The sequence below is a fragment of the Phycodurus eques genome, unplaced genomic scaffold (genome assembly GCF_024500275.1).
Source record: "Phycodurus eques isolate BA_2022a unplaced genomic scaffold, UOR_Pequ_1.1 contig_25, whole genome shotgun sequence".
Classification (NCBI taxonomy): Eukaryota; Metazoa; Chordata; class Actinopteri; order Syngnathiformes; family Syngnathidae; genus Phycodurus; species Phycodurus eques.
In genome coordinates this window covers 712,585-734,262 of record NW_026904022.1, presented here as the reverse complement: position 1 = coordinate 734,262, position 21,678 = coordinate 712,585, and the positions used below count along the sequence as shown (strand labels likewise).

At 44.4% G+C, this 21,678-nt stretch overlaps 1 protein-coding gene across 1 annotated transcript; it reads right to left on the bottom strand.

Annotated features, from left to right (window-relative positions):
- Positions 1-303: 303 nt before the first annotated feature.
- Positions 304-17,051, bottom strand: LOC133398188 (gastrula zinc finger protein XlCGF26.1-like). The gene is made up of 3 exons (XM_061669777.1): positions 16,958-17,051; positions 16,469-16,602; positions 304-4,184 (listed from the first exon to the last, which is right to left on the bottom strand). The coding sequence occupies exons 2-3, from the start codon at positions 16,593-16,595 to the stop codon at positions 2,566-2,568; spliced, it is 1,746 nt and encodes a 581-aa protein (XP_061525761.1). The 5' UTR covers positions 16,596-16,602; positions 16,958-17,051; the 3' UTR covers positions 304-2,565.
- Between the last annotated feature and the right edge of the window lie 4,627 nt (positions 17,052-21,678).

The window sequence follows — 21,678 nt, the reverse complement described above, 5'->3', positions numbered from 1 at the left end:
TGTTCATGTTTTAACCTCACTCTTTTTTTATTTCAACAATGACAAGATATTGAAGTGACATGCTCACTAGTTCTTTCCCCCTTCTAGGCTGTCAGAGGAAGAATCGGGTGGTGATTTTGCTTGTTATTGCTGTTCATTAATTCAGTCGTTGTCTTGTTTTTGCTGTAAATAAAGTATCTTAACCTGGTATGATGCAAATGTAAACTTATTACAACATACTTTTTAAAGTCCTGTATTCATTACCACCACAGTTTTCCAAATAAGAGGCAAAACGTGCTTATTTCAAGCTGTTTATTCATCACTCACTGTTAAAGTTTACTGTAAAACAAAAAAGAATTAAACATTGTGTATATTTAAAGACCAAAAGTTTCAACCAACATTCCAGGAAATAAAAATAATAGTAACAAAAAAAACAGCTTGCTTGCGTTTCCAGACACCTGCTGTCATATACAGTATCATTGCACAATAGAGATTAGTAGAATGGCCTTCTAGTCATTGATGACCCATGACATCAAATGATTTGCAAACATGCATGAAAAAAGTGACCCCACACCCCCCCCAAAACAAAGCAATCTGGAAGACTGACGAGTACAATAAGGCAAAAAAAAAAAAAAAAAAAATTCTTCACGTAGAAAAACATTTATTTACACCCCTCAAGTACATGTTGATGGACAAATTTAAGATTAAAATTGCCTCATTTATTTGCTTTTTTTGTTTTGGCCTCCAACTCCTCTGACATGTCCTCAGTGGGAGGAGGGGGTGGGGGTCACACACAAACATGTTCTAACATGTCTGGTCAGGAAATTCGGCTTTTAGCAGAAACTATAGCCCCTTCGTGAGGTCAGACAGGGACATGGACAAGGGGAAGAGGGGTGCAAACCACAGCAGAACAATAGTTCGACAGTCTAGATATTTGACCCCAAGTAACAGTCAAATCGTGTTCTTATTTTTTACCCAACAATTCAAGCCTATACAGGAAGTCCTCGAGTTACGACGTACTCGACCTACGACGTTTCGACTTTACGACGCCCGTGCCTCGTCCGCCATTTTGTCCCCAGCACCGTAGTGTTTCTGCTGAGCTAGTACATAGTGCTTGTCTGTGTTTGTGCGGCGGGAGTATCTTTTCCTTTTTTCACACTCTCAGCAGTAATGGTAAGTACAGCATCTTATTTTTTAATTTTAATGTATTTTAGTTTCTTTTAACGAAGTGTTAACCTTTCCTGCTACGGTCACCTGACCGTGGTCGGGAGACGCAGGGGTTAACTCCCTTCTCTCATTGCACAGCTGAGCTGGGTGGCGGCAACAATAAAGGCACGAAACACCGATTTGCTGCTTTAATGGCTTTATTAGCTCCTCTGCACATTCGACGTCAACGGGTTCTCCGCTAATCGCTACTCTTCCCCGGTCGCCGTCACTACACTTGCTACTGTACACACTCGCACCGGCGCACACTCCTTCCTCCTTCACAGTCCGTCTCACTCACACGTCGACGCACACGCCCACACACACTGAGCTTGCTGTCACAATCACGTGGGACAATACCCGTAACAGAAGTATTTCGCCGTAAGTTTTGACTTTAACGATGAAATCCGACTTACGCGGAAATTGGTCCTACGTCGCCAGCGTAGGAACGGAACTCGTTCGTAAATCGAGGACTTTCTGTAGTGCCTTTATGGAACTTATGAGTGAATGCGCGGAATCGGTATCATATACCTTTAAAGTTAAAAGCAGAGAGCCGTTATGACTGCAAAACTATATCATTGTTTGACTGACTTATCATATTACTGCATAAACACAAAAAAAAATTCTATATTTTGTTGAGATGCCCCATTTTTGTTGGTGCATTTTTTTTTTTTTTAGTATTTGAATGCTGTATTCAATTAACAGAGAAATCTAAATTTTTAGTGTACCTTTAGTTTTGAGTACACATTTGTGATGGCTTAGAGGTTTATAAAGACAGCTCCTGATCCATAGCATACTTCATCGCTACTGCTTTTTATTTTCATCTAGTAACGCAATCATAAATACACAAAAGATAAATTGTAGTTACAATTTTTAGATTTGAAGTCTTAACCCACTCAGACGATGGACGTTCTGATATGGCTGCATTCTCAGCTGATATGTCTGAACACGTCCATCAATTACGCCTCATCACATGATTTAGGTGACCGCGCATGACCCTTTGAAGTACGGTTCTATTGTTTTATGATCACTAGACGATTAATCATAATCACTATTAATCTCTCACTATCATACGTATCATACGAACGACGACTATGAACAACAGCTAGCACCACAAAAATCATTAAAATGATAGGAGGATCAGCAAGCTGATGTGTTCAAAATGTAGGTGGGCCAAAATCTGGCTGAAAATCAAATATTTCATCAGAAAATAAGCCTAAAACTACTACTGAGCCAATTTTGGAGCAGACATTTTTAAGTTCAGAACTATGGAATAAGTCCCAATGTTCTCACCATCAACAAGGTCCATTAAGAAGGTACATAGAATACAATCATTCTTGGTGCATGAAGTGACGAAGCCTGCTCGCATTAGAGGTGAAAACTTTATTGATCACTGCTATTCTTACCAACACACTTGTGTTTCTTAAAATAGTGGTGTCGAGAGAATCTTTGATTGCAATCTGCGCAGGCAAATGGTTTCTCACCAGTGTGTGTTCTTGTGTGACTTTTTAAGGTTCCCTTCTGAGAGAATCTTTGCCCACAAACTAAGCAGGAAAAAGGTTTCTCACCAGTGTGTGTTCTTGTGTGTCTTTTCAAGTCTGCCTTAGTCGAGAATGTTTTTCCACAAACTAAGCACACAAAAGGTTTCTCCCCAGTGTGTGTTCTTGTGTGACGTTTCATCGTTTCCTTCTGAGAGAATCTTTGGCCACAAACTGAGCAGGAAAAAGGTTTCTCACCAGTATGTGTTCTTGTGTGTTTTTTTAAGGTTCCATTCGCAGAGAATCTTTGACCACATACTGCGCAGGTAAAAGGTTTCTCACCAGTGTGTGTTCTTGTGTGACTTCTTAAGAGTACCTTATGAGAGAATCTTTTACTACAAACTGAGCAGGGAAAAGCTTTTTCTCCAGTGTGTGTTCTTGTGTGTGTTTTTAAGCTTCCTTTTTCGGAGAATCTTTGACCACATTCTGCACAGGCAAATGGTTTCTCACCAGTGTGTGTCCTTGTGTGGCTTTTTAAGGTTCCCTTCTGAGAGAATCTTTGGTCACAAATTAAGCAGGAAAAAGGTTTCTCACCCGTGTGTGTTCTTGTGTGACTTTTTAAGGTTCCCTTCTGAGAGAATCTTTGGCCACAAACTGAGCAGGAAAAAGGTTTCTCACCAGTGTGTGTTCTTGTGTGTTTTTTTAAGGTTCCCTTAATAGAGAACCTTTGACCACAATCTGAGCAGGCAAAAGGTTTATCACCAGTGTGGGTTCTTGTGTGTACTTTTAAGTTTGCCTCTGCTGAGAATGTTTGACCGCAAACTGAGCAGGCAAAAGGTTTCTCACCATTGTGGGTTCTTGTGTGACTTGTCAAGTTGCCCTTCTTGGTGAATCTTTGACCGCAAACTGAACAGGTAAAATATTTCTTCACAGTGTGTGTTCTTGTGTGACGACTTAAGATGACCTTCTGAGAGAATCTTTGGCCACAAACTGTGCAGGCAAAAGGTTTCTCACCAGTGTGTGTTCTCATGTGTTCTTTCAACTGACCCTTAGAATAAAAGGTTTTCCTACACTGAGAACATTTACACCCCTTTTTGTCAGGGTGACATGTCTTATCACCTTCAAACTGTTTATCATTATCATCATCATCAGTGTGAGGAGAGTGTGACGTCATGTCGTCACTATCTGATAGTGGAGCTAAGAGGCCGTCTGCTTGTAATTCTTCACAGTGATCTCCATCACCTTCCGTTGTCATGTGTTGACTTGAGCTGCTGCTTGGAGGCTGCGCCCCTCTGTTCTCCTCAGTTTGACCTTCATCTTCACTCTTCAAAGACACACCAGTCACAGGAACCTTAATGATTTCTTCCTGCTTAACGTGGAGGAACTCTGCCTCCTCCTCTTTGATGTGGCGGGGCTTCAAGTCTTCTTCCTCTTTAATGTGACAAACCTCTTTGTCCTCCTCTTCCTCTTTAATGTGAGAGGAGTCTGGCTTCAGCCACTCAGGACGAAGATCTTGACTGATGTCTGCAAGACACAAGACGACAAACACACATGGGCCAAATCTCATTTAACTGCAACCTCTCTCCTTGATCCTGTTTACATGTTAGTGCCTCCCAACAGAGAGCCCATTGAGGAGATGACGAGAATAACAGAGGTGCTTGCAGCGAGGAGTGAAAAATAATTGTAGACATCATACCTCAACGTCGCTGCAATTAAAGATGTTACATCATTGACGCGTGTCACAGTATCAATGAAATGAATCCGCAAATGAGTTGAGTGTGGCCAACACAAACTGGAGCTGAACATGCTCAAGACAGTAGAGATGAACGTGGACTTCAGGAAACATCGTTCACCATAGCTGCACCTCACGCCGTACAACTGACCTGATACTGGCACACCTGTTCTCAATCAAGAAATCACTTAAATAGGACCTGCCTGACAAAGTAAAGGAGACCAAAGGATCTAGACATTATGCCGAGGTCTGAAGAAATTCAGGAACAAATGACAGAGACAGTAATTGAGATTTGAACTCACATTACGAATTAGCTGTATTTTTGATCTGGTAGGTTTGTATAGTTTTTCAAAGAATTAGCTGTCAAACAATAATTAGTCATAATAATAATAATAATAATACTCAGTAATAACAATAATCTTTGTGCATGCGCTGATGGACTGGTAACAATTTGTTTTTTTCATCTGGTGTCGGGACAGGCCACAGGCCATGCTTGATGTAAAAGAAATTACCGGTACCTGTAATTGTCAGAAAAGAATCCCTCGACCGACTAAAATAAATGCTCAATGATGGTATAACTTTTTAATAGTACTGTTGCTCATATGTACTACAATCTTACATATCATCCATTCATCCATTTTATCCTCAATAGGGTCGCGGGTATGCTGCAACCTATTCCAGTTAACTGCGGGCAGGAGGCGGGATACACCCTGAACTGGTTGCCAGCCAATCGCAGAGCACCAGAGGTGGGAAGAGTAGCCAAATATTGTACTCAAGTAATGTTACTTTAAAATAATATAAAAGTAAAAAGTAGTCTTCCAAATATTTACTTGAGTATGGGTAAGAAAGTACTCAATGGAAAAAACCTACTCAAGAGTAACCTGTGAGTAACTTCTGATTGTTTTTTGTTTTGTTTTTTTAAATCAGAACATAAACATCAGATGAAACAAACAAAAAGAAACAATATATGGGAGTCAACATACACCTGCCACCATTTCAATTGTTAACTGCCCAAAAACCACCGACACATACATTGGGTCCTACAGAAACATTATTTGCTTTATTCGCTTAAATAACTTCATAAAGAAGCTGTTTGTTGAACAGACTTATTGATTGTGTGTGCGTCTGTGACACCATAGGGATAGTGCTAATTTTGCCATATCGACTGCCAAAACAACAATATAAACAACTGCAACTTACCGCAAGTTGTTTTCTCAAGTTAGAAGTGGTCTGAAATATCCAAGTTTGGGCAGTCACAATTTTAGAGCTGCATGATAAAGCTGTTGTTTTTTGGAGTCTGTAAAATGAACAGTCGCAAGGCAGTCCCCCCCAAAATTAGTAATTTTGATTGGCTCGCAAAGGCTATGTGCGCGGTCATGTGACTGCCTTTTGTCGTCTGATTGGTGAATTTAAATGACATTAGTGATCCCGTTTGATTGCCGCAACGGGTACCCTTCGAAGTCGAAGATGGAGTCTAAAAATAGATGCGCACACGCGAGAATGAATAAATAAAAGTAGCGAATTGCATGTCAATTATTGTAACGGAGAAAATGTATCGATCCTTCTTCACATAAATACAAGTAAAAGTAAAAAGTATGGTGCATTGAAAGTACTCTGACAAGTACAGGTCACTGATGGTGTAGTACATACATGTGAAACACAGGCCCGGGGGCCAAATTTGGTCCACAATCTAATTATATCTTGCCCGCAAGACCAAATCAAATGTGTATTAGAGCTGGCAGGCCAGTATATAGCACATGCGCAACTAATATTACAAATCCCAGAATGCTTTGCTAGCCGTCAGTCTAGACCAGCGAGTGCCCCTTCCCTTTCTGTTGCGGTCGTTAGCAACTATGCTACCAGTCTCCTCGGGCAAATGTACACTTCCCCTTTCCAAAAATGGCAAAACGAAAGATGAAAAACGGGTAACTTCCAAGACAGGTGGGAGCCAGATTATCTGTTCACTAAAGTAAAAGACAGACCTGCTTGTCGTGTGCGGAGCAATGTGGCCATAACAAAGAATATAACATTAATTGAATTAATGTTTTTTTTATAACCCTTTTTCAACTCCTTGGCAGGGACTGTTAATAATTTGTTTGGATTTTTATTGAAGGACATTCTTAGTTTTTTGGGTTGTTTTGTTGTTGGCCTTTGAAAAAAGATTTACCGTATTTCCACAACCATAGGGCGCACCGTATTAAAAGGTGCAGTCTCAGTTACGGGGTCTATTTCTGTATTTAACACATACATAAGGCGCACCGTATTATTGGGCGCTGGCATGGTAAAACATACGGTCGCTTAAAACACACGGTGGCATGCCGTGTTACCGTGTTACCTAATATGCATGCCGCGCATATTAGTCATTCGAACTGCTCTAAGTGCTAGAGGACTCTGCATCTTTTTGCACAATTGTTTTTTTGTCAATGTCTTTATGTCTCCAAAGTGTTCTGTAAATTGACTGTCTGTTGTACTAGAGCGGCTCCAATTACCGGAGACAAATTCCTTGTGTGTTTTGGACATACTTGGCAAATAAAGATGATTCTGATTCTGATTCTGATGCACGCTAAAACAATGTTTTTAAAAAGGCAGCGGGAGAAAAACTGAGTTCGGTTGTACTTTATTTAAGTATTTAACAATGTATCCATCCATCCATTTTCTGAGCCGCTTCTCCTCACTAGGGTCGCGGGCGTGCTGGAGCCCATCCCAGCTATCATCGGGCAAGCGGTGGGGTACACCCTGAACTGGTTGCCAGCCAATTTTAACAATGTACTCACGCTATTTTTTTGATCAATCCTCATCCACAAATCCATCAAAGTCCGCATCTTCTGTATCTGAAATTGAACAGCCGGGCAAGTTCTCCATCAAACACGCCATGTTCGAGTCAGTCTCGTTGCCGTGCGAAAGCTCGAACAAGCATCCACAACCCATTCACAAATTGTGGCGTAACTCGCCCGGCGCTGCCTCCTCGTCTTAGTAAAGCTGTGTTCGCCATCTGTCATCCATGGCTCCCACGCCGCTCGCAACTTCACTTTGAACGCCCTGTTTACACCGATGTCCAGCGGTTCGTCGAGCCTCCCGGAATGATGGCAAGCCCCGAGTTATTGCACTCAGTCGAATGGTGACTTGAGACGCTTCTCCCGGCTGTTCTTTGCTCGTTAATCCGTTGATCGAGTTGTAAAACTAACTCGGGCCACCTCGCCTTGTTTCCGCGTTTTCTTTTTCTTTTTTTTCCCGCGGAAACTTAGCTTCGTCTTCTTGACTTGGGGAAGCTCGTTTTCCTGCTTCCTCCACTTGCGAACCGTGGATTCGTTGATCTTGAATTCTCTTGCGGCTGCTCGATTCCCACGTTCCTCCGCGTAACTGATAGCTTGCGGTTTACACTGTGCTTCGTAAGCGTGTCTCTTCGTAGGTGACATTTTCGGGGGTCCTTAGCCAAACCGATGTTTTTTTAAGTGCGCCTTATGGTCGTGAAAATACGGTAATCAATTTGTCTAACTCAATCTACCTCCTTGTATTTTATCAACCTTCCAATAAACCTCCTGTGGACAAGTGTTGATAATTGGCACTCAGGCTAAAACACTTAAAGTAATGCATCTGCTTTAGCCAATGTTTTTGTGACATATATATCCACCCATCCATTTTATTTACCGCTTATCCTCACTAGGGTCGCGGACTGCTTGAGCCTATCCCAGCTATCTTGGGACGGGAGGCGGGGTACACCCTGAATCAGTCGCCAGCCACTCGCAGGGCACATGACATATATATCAAATAAATGAATTCTACTGTATTCTAAGTTAAATTTTTGCTCCCAACACAAAGCAAAACAAATCGACTGGCCTGTAATTACAAAACCCCGTTCGTCAATTAGGACACTCTTTAATCAAAGTACCACTGAATTGTAAACGGAGGCCTTGCTGGCCCTATTGGCTCACGGCTGCTTCAAAGGCACCTCCACGTCCACATGGTAGACATCTTGGAGTTTTGGAGACTTTTAAGTGCGCCTTATGGTCGTGAAAATACGGTACATAAAAAAGAAAGGTAGTTGGAGATGGATTAAATAGAAGATTGAGGGACAGAATAATTCATGTTATCTATTTAAATACAAAACAACAAACAAATACCACTGATGTCTTTTATCGCAAATTGGATTTCTCATGTGTTTATAATATTAGTTTTTGTTTATTCCAGATTCAGTTTGGAAACAAAATTGAATTATGTTGCCATATGATAAACTTTAACACTACATTCCCGCAGAGAAGGGAAACATGCACATTGCAGTGATTTTTCATTGAATATTGAGTTTGCCCCGTGACGTTGTCCCAATTTTTAATTTTGGTCCACCGTGAATTTGAGTTTGACACCCCTGGTGTAGTGGAACACTCGCCTGACTTTGGTGCGGGCAGCGTGGGTTCAGTCCCCACTCAGTGACCGGGCAAATGTGAGTGTGAATGGTTGTCCGTGTCTATGCGTGCCCTGCGACTGATTGGCGAACAGTTCAGGGTGTAGTCCCTCCGGTGCCTCCTCCATTGCATCATGAACAGCGATCTCATCCTCCTCCCACAGCATGTCATCCTCTGTGCCATCCATGGCATTTGCGAGACAACTTTTTGGAATCCCCTGAAAAATATGTCAGGGGAAACCGCATCCCATGCGTCTTTTACCCATGCGGTTATTTTCACCAGTTCGTGTTTCCTTACATTGCCACCTGCAGTGAACGTATGAGTGCCCAATGGCATCCACATGTTCCATTTCTTCCGCATGTGCTTTTTAAAAGTGCGATTGCACAATACACCATCACATGCAACTGTGCAGTCATGCCACCAGGAATGATTACCAAGTCATTTTTATTTTCTTTGAGGATTTGTTTGATGGCTGGCATGCAATGGCACCGAAACGCATGCAGCACCAGCATTTTGCGACAGTCTCTTGTGGTCACACCAGACTGACCTAATCCAGTCCTTCGTAAGCGCCTCATCCATCCACCCTTTTGGGTGGCATCTCACTATGACGCCCTTTGGCCACTAGCAGTGGGTGGGAAGAGTTTTTTGTTGAAAGATTATGTATGGCTTCCTTTTAGTCCCAACTTCTTAAACACCTAACCTACAATTCAATTACAACATGCTGGCAATTTTTTGACTTGAGTTCGTTGTCACCTTTCTGTGGGGCCAATTATGTATGACTCGTGCACTCACTGTAGTTGCCTCGCCACGCTGCACTATTTGCATATCTGTTGTTGACCAATACTGGCCACTCATGCCAGAGTAGCATCTGCTCCATTTGCGCACTGATTGATGAGTATCTGCAACATTTGCACAATCAACATTGTCCCAGATTATCACACTACTCGCTTGAAGTCTCGGCGCCCTTTGCACAATGGTCATTGCACCGGACTATTGCAATATTAGTCATTCGAACTGCTCTAAGTGCTCTAAGAGGCATCTTTTTGCACAATTGTCAAAAAAAAAATACAAAAATGTTCCGGCATTACCAGATAACTAGCAACCCTTTATTGCTCAGTGACTGTTTTTTGTCAATGTCTTTCTGTCACCAAAGTGTTCTCTGTCAATTGACTGTCTTTTGTCGTACTAGAGCGGCTCCAACTACTGGAGACAAATTCCTTGTGTGTGTTTGGACATACTTGGCAAATAAAGATTATTCTGATTCTGATCTCCATAAGCGTCCAGCATTACAGCTAGGGTTGGGCATCGAGAACCGATTGGAACCGGGACTAACATTCCGGTTCTCCCGGGATCGTTCAAATTAAAAACATTTGGTTCCCAGTTTAGATGCGTACAGTCCGCCGACCCCAAAAAAGAAAGTGGTGAAAACCAAGGAAGAAGCGGCAAAAAGCAACAGAACACGCATGAAGCCGTGCTTGTGCCCAACGGCAGCGGTGAACAAAAGTGTTAATTATGTTAAAATAAATGACCAGTCACCACAGTGCAACACTTGGATTAAGATTATATTGTGCAAAGGAGGCTTTCACGATGTGTAGAAGTCTGACGCGCTCCCTCTGGCGCCGAGCCTCCGCCTACACCGTGCGGAACTTCAAAGAAGTCAATTGGGCGAGTGAAACTAAACTATGTCTATGGCAACATTGAGGCAGCGCAGTTAAACGCAGGAAAAACTCATTGGAACTATCCGATTCACGTAAATATCCTATTTTGAGTTCAAAACAGCGAATTTCGCCGAAAGGCAACTGATTTGCATGTATGTATATAGAATCCAGAGTCAAAAGTTCACTTTAGTTCATGCTGCAGGCTGCTAAGAAAATGGATGTTCATAATTTGGACACCCTTTATTTAAACAATGCAAACTTTTTTGACCTAGACACCCAAAAGAATCAGAATCGAGAATCGTTTGGAACAGGAATCAAAATGAAGAACCGGAATCGGGACCGAAATCGCTCAAATGCAAACAATGCCCAACCCTAATTCTAATAAAGTGCTTTTTTTGGCCTTCCCATGGGCTGTGGGAGGGGCCATAGGGGTCGGGTGCAGTGTGAGCTGGGCGGTGGGCGAAGGCGGGGACCTTGGCGATCCGATCCCCGGCTACAGAAGCTGGCTCTAGGGACGTGGAATGTCACCTCTCTGGCAGGGAAGGAGCCCGAGCTGGTGTGTGAGATCGACAAGTTCCGACTAGATATAGTCGGACTCGCCTCCACACACAGCTTGGGCTCTGGTACCAGTCCTCTCGAGAGGGGTTGGACTCTCTTCCACTCTGGAGTTGCCCACGGTGAGAGGCGCTGAGCAGGTGTGGGTATACTTGTTGCCCCCCGGCTCGGCGCCTGTACGTTGGGGTTCACCCCGGTGGACGAGAGGGTAGCCTCCCTCCGCCTTCGGGTGGGGGGACGGGTCCTGACTGTTGTTTGTGGCTATGCACCAAACAGCAGTTCCGAGTACCCACCCTTTTTGGAGTCCTTGGAGGGGGTGCTGGAGAGCGCCCCCGCTGGGGACTCCATTGTTCTGTTGGGGGACTTCAATGCTCACGTGGGCAATGACAGTGAGACCTGGAAGGGCGTGATTGGGAGGAACGGCCCCCCCGATCAGAACCCAAGCGGTGTTCTGTTATTGGACTTCTGTGCTCGTCATGGATTGTCCATAACGAACACCATGTTCAAGCATAAGGGTGTCCACATGTGCACTTGGCACCAGGACACCCTAGGTCGCAGTTCGATGATCGACTTTGTGGTCGTGTCATCGGACTTGCGGCCACGTGTCTTGGACACTCGGGTGAAGAGAGGGGCGGAGCTGTCAACTGAACACCACCTGGTGGTGAGTTGGCTCCGATGGTGGGGGAAGATGCCGGTCCGACGTGGCAGGCCCAAACGTATTGTGAGGGTCTGCTGGGAACGTCTGGCAGAATCCCCTGTCAGAAGGAGTTTCAACTCCCACCTCCGACAGAACTTTGCTCATGTTCCGGGGGAGGCTGGGGACATCGAGTCCGAGTGGGCCATGTTCCACGCCTCCATTGCTGAGGCGGCCGACCGGAGCTCTGGCCGTAAGGTGGTCGGTGCCTGTCGTGGCGGCAATCCCCGAACCCGTTGGTGGACACCAACGGTGAGGGATGCCGTCAAGTTGAAGAAGGAGTCCTATTGGGCCTTTTTGGCCTGTGGGACTCCTGAGGCAGCTGATGGGTACCGGCTGGCCAAGCGGAATGCAGCTCTGGTGGTCGCTGAAGCAAAAACTCGGGTATGGGAGGAGTTCGGTGAGGCCATGGAGAAAGACTTCCGGACGGCTTCGAGGAAATTCTGGTCCACCATCCGACGTCTCGGGAGAGGAAAGCAGTGCACCACCAACACTGTGTATAGTGGGGATGGGGCGCTGCTGACCTCGACTCGGCACGTTGTGAGTCGGTGGGGAGAATACTTCGAAGACCTCCTCGATTCCACCGACACGCCTTCCCATGAGGAAGCAGAGTGTGGGTTCTCTGAGGCGGGCTCTCCTATCTCTGGGTTTGAGGTCACCGAGGTAGTTAAAAAGCTCCTCGGTGGCAGGGCCCCGGGGGTGGATGAGATTCGCCCGGAGTTCCTAAAGGCTCTGGATGTTGTGGGGCTGTCCTGGATGACACGCCTCTGCAACATCGCGTGGACATCGGGGACAGTGCCTCTGGATTGGCAGACTGGGGTGGTGTTCCCCCTTTTTAAGAAGGGGGACCGGAGGGTGTGTTCCAACTACAGGGGGATCACACTGCTCAGCCTCCCTGGTAAGGTCTATTCAGGGGTGCTGGAGAGGAGGGTCCGTCGGGAAGTCGAATATCAGATTCAGGAGGAGCAGTGTGGTTTTCGTCCTGGCCGTGGAACAGTGGACCGGCTCTCCACCCTCGGCAGGGTCCTCGAGGGTGCATGGGAGTTCGCCCAACCGGTCTACATGTGTTTTGTGGACTTGGAGAAGGCGTTCGACCGTGTCCCTCGGGGAGTCCTGTGGAGGGTGCTTCAGGAGTATGGGGTACCGAACCCCCTAATACGGGCTGTTTGGTCCCTGTACGACCGTAGTCAGAGTTTGGTCCGCATATCCGGCAGTAAGTCGGACTCGTTCCCGGTGAGGGTTGGACTCCGCCAAGGCTGCCCTTTGTCGCCGATTCTGTTCATAACTTTTATGGACAGAATTTCTAGGCGCAGCCAAGGCGAAGAGGGGGTCCGGTTAGGAGGCCTCAGTATTGCATCTCTGCTTTTTGCTGATGATGTGGTTCTGTTGGCTTCATCAAGCCGTGAGCTCCAACTCTCACTGGAGCAGTTCGCAGCCGAGTGTGAAGCGGCTGGGATGAGAATCAGCACCTCCAAATCTGAGACCTTGGTCATCAGTCGGAAAAGGGTGGCGTGCCCTCTCCGGGTCGGGGATGAGATCCTGCCCCAAGTGGAGGAGTTCAAGTATCTTGGGGTCTTGTTCACGAGTGAGGGAAGAATGGAACGGGAGATCGACAGACGGATCGGTGCAGCGTCTGCAGTGATGCGGACTTCGTATCGGTCCGTTGTGGTAAAGAAGGAGCTAAGCCGAAAGGCGAAGCTCTCAATTTACCGGTCGATCTTCGTTCCTACCCTCACCTATGGTCACGAGCTGTGGGTCGTGACCGAAAGAACGAGATCCCGGATACAAGCGGCCGAAATGAGTTTCCTCCGCAGGGTGTCCGGGCTCTCCCTTCGAGATAGGGTGAGAAGCTCGGTCATCCGGGAGGATCTCAGAGTAGAGCCGCTGCTCCTCCGCATTGAGAGTAGCCAGGTGAGGTGGCTGGGGCATCTGATTCGGATGCCTCCCGGACGCCTCTCTGGTGAAGTGTTCCGGGCACGTCCCACCGGGAGGAGACTCCGGGGACGACCCAGGACACGCCGGAGAGACTACGTCCTTCGGCTGGCCTGGGAACGCCTCGGGATCCCTCCAGAAGAGCTGGATTATGTGGCTGGGGAGAGGGAAGTCTGGGCGTCCCTGCTAAAGCTACTGCCCCCGCGACCCGACCCGGATAAGCGGTAGAAAATGGATGGATGGATGGATGCTTTTTTTGGTTCCTAGGAGACTTTACCTTCACTGTTTTTGCAGGTTTTTTTTGTTTGATCAGCATTTGCTGGGCAGCCAATTTCTTATTCTTGCTGCTTTCTCACCCCAATGATGAACTGCTGGTATTTTGTCAATTTATCCTCATAATTGGCTGGAAGACGTTGTGCAATTGTTGTTCTGCGCCTAACAGAGAGCATGTGCCTCCTAATAAATGAGTAACATCAGTTAGCGGATGCCCTGAAGTCTTGGCTACCTTTATTCCTCATTATTCTCGAAGATTTGAGACAAAGTTCAGCAGTGTTGATCGCGCAGCCACTTGCCCTCTGTTCTACTATAATCTGCAGCAGCTCTTCGACCATGTCTGGAAACTGTGGGACTTTCCCACGTCCCGAAGCTCTTGCATCTGCTCTTTGCTGGAAGATTTTCTCCTTCGTTTTCCTCCACAATCTCACGTTCGATTCCAATACTTTGAATTGCCGCGCTGCTCCGCGGTTTCCCACATCTTCGGCAGCGATGATTTTTAAAGTGGCCGTGTAACTAACCCTTTTAGTCTACATTTTCTATCTTAGGTTTAAGGTAAAACAAACTTAAGGGTAGCCGTTTCTGCCGTGTAATGCAATAGCAAGAAACATGCTACGCTAATGACAACAACAAGGCAAGCTGCCGCGAGCAGGTCAGGAATCTCAGACTGGCGGCGCACATTACCGTAATATATGGGCTTAACATGCAACATTAGATATCATACTGGAATGTAAGTGTCCACCTTTTTCACAACTCTTAGGTACTGGTATACAATTATACAATGTAATTTGTTCTAAAACTTATATTTAATGCGCTCTATTGACTGAAAATATTTTGGGAAAATTTGCACATTATACACAAGAAATTACAGTAATTAATTATTATTTTACATTTTATGGAATGGGTTTTTCTGCCTTCTTGTAATTTTATGTAACTGTTAAGCACTTTGGAATTGTCTTGTGTACGAATTCAAAATGTAGATCTACATCACCCCGTGTAATCATGGCGACGCATTCGTTCTATGCGGAAGAGATATGCATTAACTCATTCACTGCCAGCCTTCCAAGTTAACATGGATATTTGACTTCTAAAGCCGTTCATGGCAGAGAATGTGTTAAATGCGGGAACGCAATTGTTGTCAAACTGCACACAGCCACCCTGAAAAAGATAAACTACACTAAAGATGCACACACCTTAAATTTGAAGTCGACCAGGACTATTTTATTACTTGGCTTTACATGATCAGGATTTTTGTGGCCGATTACCCATCAGCGAGTTAAAAAAACGATAACCGATCACAAGATGGAGCAATCTGTCTATTTAAATGACTTGTTCATTTACTGTATATACTTGTGTACTGTATACCGAGTATTTTCAAAAGGATTCTCGAGTCAGGTCATGTATTCTAATCAGTCAGGTCAAACCAACATTACAACATGACTGAAATAATGGCTGCTAATTTACTGTAATTATATTACTTTATTGGAATTAAATTACTTCACACACACCGAAACTTTAGAGGATGATTCAACAGAACGCCAGCATGTTTACGTACAACTGTTAGTACTCTGACTAGCTTGCTAGGCTACATACCGTTGTGTTGCCTGCTTGCGAGCTGTATCATATTAAAAGTATGTGAACATAACCTCAAGCGAGCCTTAAATTAACGTAATCTCCCGAGCACCGCTGACCACCACCACACGTTTTCCCCATTTTGTTCTTGTAATACACGCGGCGCGATCCATTGTTGATGTCGCCACCATGGTAACGAGTGTATCCGGTGGTGTTTGAGTAGACAACATGAACCCCAGAGTGAACCCCCCACAGTCCGACATAAAAAATAAAATATATGTGACAACGCACAAAATATATATGACAACAGATCTAACCATGAACGAGCAAAAAAAAAAAGACAAATGAATAAAAAAGTTCTCTCTTCTTTACTCTAGCTAGGCTAACTACCTCTGTTTAATTAACTTTTCATGCTTGTCAAGCTGGATAATGAGTATTTACCAGCACCAGGGGAAACTAATGGGACGTTTTCTCACTGTAAAATGGGATAAATGTAGGATTCTGTAAAAACTTACCCAGATGTGGAGCTCTCTTCCTCCTTCTCGATGACTCCAATGTGTTTTTGTTTTAGGTCCTGAATGATCATCGTGATGCTTCTGTGCCATGCCAATCTCGCTTTGACAAAGTTTGCAAACAACACACTATTTGGCTTCGTGTAGAAAGAAATGCTCCCACATTTTTGAAGACTTACGTCAAATTGTTGTTTCATGGCTCAGTCGTGTTTGAGCCCACTTTAGAAAAGAAGATGGCACACCTCCTTCTCTTCTGTTTTTTTTTGTATCTTTGGTGGCGTTACAGCAATGTTCATCGTGGGTTGCGAACATAATAACCACGCAACGACTCGATAATGAAACTCGTTACCACCACTTTTAACTAGCAATTTTTATAAATTTTATACATTAATCATTGCAGCCCTATGGAACGTCACACAGTGCCCACGTTACAAACATGTTAATGCATTTCCGAAACAATGAATTAAGAAGTGAACAGACCTGCTCTGTGCAGCACAAGTCGAGGCTGCAGATTGAATATAGCGTCCAGTAGTTGATGTTGTGGCTCATTCTCCTCTTTTGGTCCACAAAGTTCCTCCTTGTACTCTGGTGTCCTTCTTGCACACATTTTCGCTCTATGTTCAACAAAAGGACTCAGAACATTATTTTTGTTATTATTATATTACATTATTTCAGTCGTTTAGACAAACCAAATGATAATGACAATCTCGTCGTTGTTGTTTTCACATTTAAGATTTAATATTAGATATTGTGGTTCGCACGCCTTATTAGTAGGTGGCGGAAAAAGAACACTTTACGCTCACGCTGGAACTGCTGAGCGACATGTTGCTCAGAAAAGCGTCTATTTGTTAGCATGCTAAACTAAGCTAAGCTAGGCCAAGAAGCTTCAACGTGCACCGAGACGACGTCAACCGGACACGAACATTGAACGAATGATGTTTTAGTCCAGTAAAGTAGTGATTGACTTACTGTGACAAGGATTCAGCACGTTCGCTGCAAATTCAGGACATTTTTAATAAAGCACGTAGAAGTGGAGAAGAGCGTGTGATTCCGGCTGAGACCAGTGTTGTCCATTGATATGAAAACTAAACAAGCGAGCCGAACCAACGTGCCAACTTGGCGGCCATGTTGGGGAGGCCGTTGTTCCCATAGATGGCAATGCATGGATGCTCAAATTAAGTCGAAACTTGCTCATTTCTCAACCGATATTCATGAGGGTTACTGTTTTGTCAACGACGAAGCGTATGATGTCAATATACATCCTTTAAAAAAAAAAGAAGCAAAAACTATATATTTGTTAACATGTGAAGGGGATTCCTGGTTTCCTTGTCGTAATTGTGAAGCGTTTAACGCAAACGTATAGAGCACAATGTCATAATGGATCAGCATCCTTGGTCTTTCGCTATTGTTGCCGTCCACACACATGGAATGCGCTGTCGCATTTGACCTCCCTAGCTTAGCGTTACAGTCGGCACAAAATGAGCGTGTCCTATCTACCAATACATAACTGCGAGTGTCGTCAACCAAACACAAACAATCCTTGCGTCCGACCAACTTCAATTGGTCGAGTTTCGTCTTTATCCCACCTGCAGATTCTTGATCTCGTTTTGTCACTATCCTTCAGTGTAAACCTAGTTTGTAACGATCGCGATTCTTATTAGGGTAGCGGGTGCAGAGGGTGCAGAGGTGGGTAGTATCGCGCTACATTTATTCCGTTACATTTACTGGAGTAACATTTTTGGATAATTTTTACCTGCCAGAGTAGTTCGAATGCAATAAACTTTTGACTTTTACTTAAATATTTATGTGAAGAAGAATCGATAGTTTTGCTCCGTTACAATGATCAACATAACCCTGGCTACTTTTATTTGTCCATTTATTTTTCGACTTCATCTTTGACTTCCGCCTAGGGCGCCGTCGCGCCAATCCAACAAACACTAAACCTACACCGATCTGATCGGCCTGATAGATATCGGCCGATAATTCGCATTTTATGATGATCGGCTTTAATGTCATAATTCGCCGATCCGATCCAATCAATGACATCATTGATCGGCTCTGCAAGACATTTCTTCCGCGTCGCCATCGTGTACAGTATATTTGAATCCAAAAGCTAGTTTATTTTTAGCCTCGTCGTGTGTCTTTTGACGTAGTACTGTAAATATCAGACCACCAATAAAGTTATAAAAAAAAAAGAAATGTGGGACAGACGACACGTGTGAGACAGACAACATGTAATGCGTGGCTCAGACAACAAGACAAATTTGGTCTTTCGCGATTGCACTATGTCCGACAACTGCAATAAAATCTTGTATTCCGATATCACCGCATCCCATTTTTTATGATCACTGGTGTTAGAGGTTAGGAAAAGAGGTCAAAGAAAAGTCGCGGCCCGGGTATAACCTGGCTGCCGTACAAACCTCAATTGCCCAATTCTTTTATTCTGGTCGAGGTAAAACCTCAATGATTAGGCCGGATGAAAAGTTTAACAATTTATGAGAAAATACAAAGTCAAACAATAAGGTTGAAGAAAGTTCAGCGCTGGGCTTTCCTCCACTTGGTTCAGAATAACAGCCATGAAAAGAGAGTGCAGAAGTGAAGGAAATAGGGGTAATGAAGAAGTGATAGGTAAATTCAGCATCCAGGAAAGGAACTTGGAGGGACAGATGGTGGTAGACTTTACAAAGTAGTAGTGAATTTTTTTCCCCCACAAAAGGCAGGAACATAGGGTGACATCAAAGAGTGGAGGTAGAAGCACGTAGGTGGATTACATCTTGTGCAGACGATGTCATGTGAAGGAGGTTACTGACTTTAAGGTAGTGGTAGGGGAGAGTGGCTAGACAGCATAGTATGGTGGTGTGTAAGAGGACTCTCATGGTCGGGAGGAAGTTTAAGAAGACAAAGGCAGAGCAGAGAACCATGTGGTGGAAGCTGAGACAGGAAGAGTGTTGTACGGCTTTTCGGGAAGAGCTGAGACAGGCTCTCGGTGGACAGGAGGAGCTCCCAGAACACTGGACCACTACAGCCAAGGTGATCAGAGAGACAGGCAGCAGAGTACTTGGTGTATCTTCTGGTAGGAAAGGGGAGAAGGAGACTTGGTGGTGGAACCTCACAGTACAGGAAATCATACAAGGAAAGAGGTTAGCTAAAAAGAAATGGAACACTGAGGAGAGGAGAAAGGAATACATGGAGATGCGACATAGGACAAGGGTAGAGGTGGCAAAGGCCAAACGAGGCATATGATGACACGTATGCCAAGTTGGACACAAAAAGAGAAAATGATCTATACAGGTTGGCCAGACAGAGGAATCATCAAAGAGAGGTGGCTGTGGAGTTTTTGATCAGCTTGTTCAACAGAATTCTAGCGGATGAGAAGATGCCTTTGGAATGGAGGAAAAGTGTGCTGGTGCCCATTTTTAAGAACAAAGATAATGTGCAGAGCTGTGGGAACTATAGAGGAATAAAGTGGATGAGCCACACAATGAAGTTATGGGAAAGAGTAGAGGAAGGCCAGACTCAGGACAGAAGTGAGTATTTGCAAGCAACAGTATGGTTTCATGCCTAGAAAGAGAATTATAATTATTTTCCTTGAGGATGTTGAGAGAGAAGGTCAGAAAGAGCGACATTGGGTCTTTGTGGATCTAGAGAAAGCCGATGACAGAGTACCCAGAGAGGAACTGTGGTACTGCATGCAAAAGTCTGGAGTGTCAGAGAAGTATGTTATAATAATGCAGGACATATACAAGGGCAGAAGAAGAGTGGTGAGGTGTGCTCTTGATGTGACAGAGGAGTTTAAGGCGGAGGTGGGACTGCATCAGGGATCAGCCCCAAGCCCCGTCCTGTTTGCAGTGGTGATGGATAGGCTGACAGATGAGGTTAGAGTGTAGTCCCCGTGGACCATGATGTTTGCAGATGACATTGTGATCTGCAGTGAAAGCAGGGAGCAGGTGGAGGAACAGTTAGAAAGGTGGAGGGATGCGCTGGAAAGGAGAGGAATGACGATGATCCAAAGTAAAACAGAATATATGTACAAGCCCAATTCCAATGAAGACATTGTGTTAAACATAAATAAAAAAACAGCATCTGTGATGGTATGGGGCTGTGTTAGTGCCAATGGCATGGGTAACTTACACATCTGTGAAGGCACCATTAATGCTGAAAGGTACATATAGGTTTTGGAGAAACATATGCTGCCATCCAAGCAATGTCTTTTTCATGGACGCCCCTGCTTATTTCAGCAATACAATGCCAAACCACATTCTGCACTTGTTACAACAGCGTGGCTTTGTAGTAAAAGAGTGCAGGTACTAGACTGCCCTGCCTGCAGTCCAGACCTGTCTCCCAACACAGTGGTAAACATGACGCTCTCCCAGCTTTTTTGGAACGTGTTGCAGCCATAAAATTCTGAGTTAAGGATTATTTGCTAAAAACAATAAAGTTTATCAGTTTGAACATTAAGTATCTTGTCTTTGTAGTGTATTCAATTAAATATAGGTCGAACATGATTTGCAAATCATTGTATTCTGTTTTTATTTATGTTTAACACAACGTCCCAAATTCATTGGAATTGGGGTTGTATATGTGCATGAATGAGAGGGGTGGTGGGGGACGAGTGAGGCCACCGGGAGATGATAGTGAGAATGGAGGACTTTAAATATTTGGGGTTAATAGTCCAGAGCAATGGTGAGTGTGGTCAGGAAATGAAGAAAGGAGTCCAAGCAGGTTGGAACGGGTGGAGGAAGGTGTCAGGTGTGTTATGTGACAGAAGAGTCTCTGCTAGGATGAAGGGCAAAGTTTATAAAACAGTGGTGAGGCCAGCCATGATGTACGGATTAGAGACAGTGGCACTGAAGAGACAAAAGGGAGCAGAGCTGGAGGTGGCGGAAATTAAGACGTTGAGGTTCGCTCTCGGAGTGACCAGGTTGGATAAGACATTCAGTTTAAAACATTTATTTTTTTAAACCAGGCACTGCTATTCACCTGTCCAATACAATCCCAACAGTGAAGCATGGTGGTAGCAACATCATGCTGTGGGGGTGTTTTTCAGTTGCAGGGACAGGACGACTGGTTGCAATCGAACGAAAGATGAATGCAGCCAAGTACAGGGATATCCTGGATGAAAACGTTCTCCAGTGCTCAGGACCTCAGACTGGGCCGAAGGGTCACCTTCCAACAAGACAATGACCCTGAGCACGCAGCTAAAATCACAAAGGAGAGGCTTCAAAATAACTCCGTAATTGTTCTTCAATGGCCCAGCCAGAGCCCTGACTTAAACCCAATTGAGCATCTCTGGAGAGACCTGAACATGGCTGTCTACCAACGTTCACCATCCAATCTGGCAGAACTGGAGAGGATCTGGAAGGAGGAATAGCAGAGGATCCCCAAATCCAAGTGTGAAAAACTTGTTGCATCCTTCCCAAAAGGTCTTATGGCTGTATTAGCTCAAAAGGGTGCGTCAACTAAATACTGAGCAAAGGGTCTGAATACTTATGGCGGTGTGATATTTCATTTTTCTTTTTTCATAAATCTGCAAAAATTTCAACAAATCTGTTTTTTTCTGTCAATATGGGGTGCTGTGTGTACATTAATGAGGGAAAATAATAATAAAAGATTTTAGCAAATGGCTGCAATATATAAAAAAAGGGACAAATTTAAGGGGTCTGAATACTTTCTGTACCCACTGTAAATAT

Bases quoted from the DNA above. Each gene is read 5' to 3' on its own strand.
- LOC133398188 (XM_061669777.1), bottom strand. From the start codon at position 16,595: ATGTGTGCAAGAAGGACACCAGAGTACAAGGAGGAACTTTGTGGACCA. The intron at 4,185-16,468 runs GTCTGTTCACTT...TGTGTCTTGCAG, and splicing joins ACTTGTGCTGCACAGAGCAG to ACATCAGTCAAGATCTTCGT.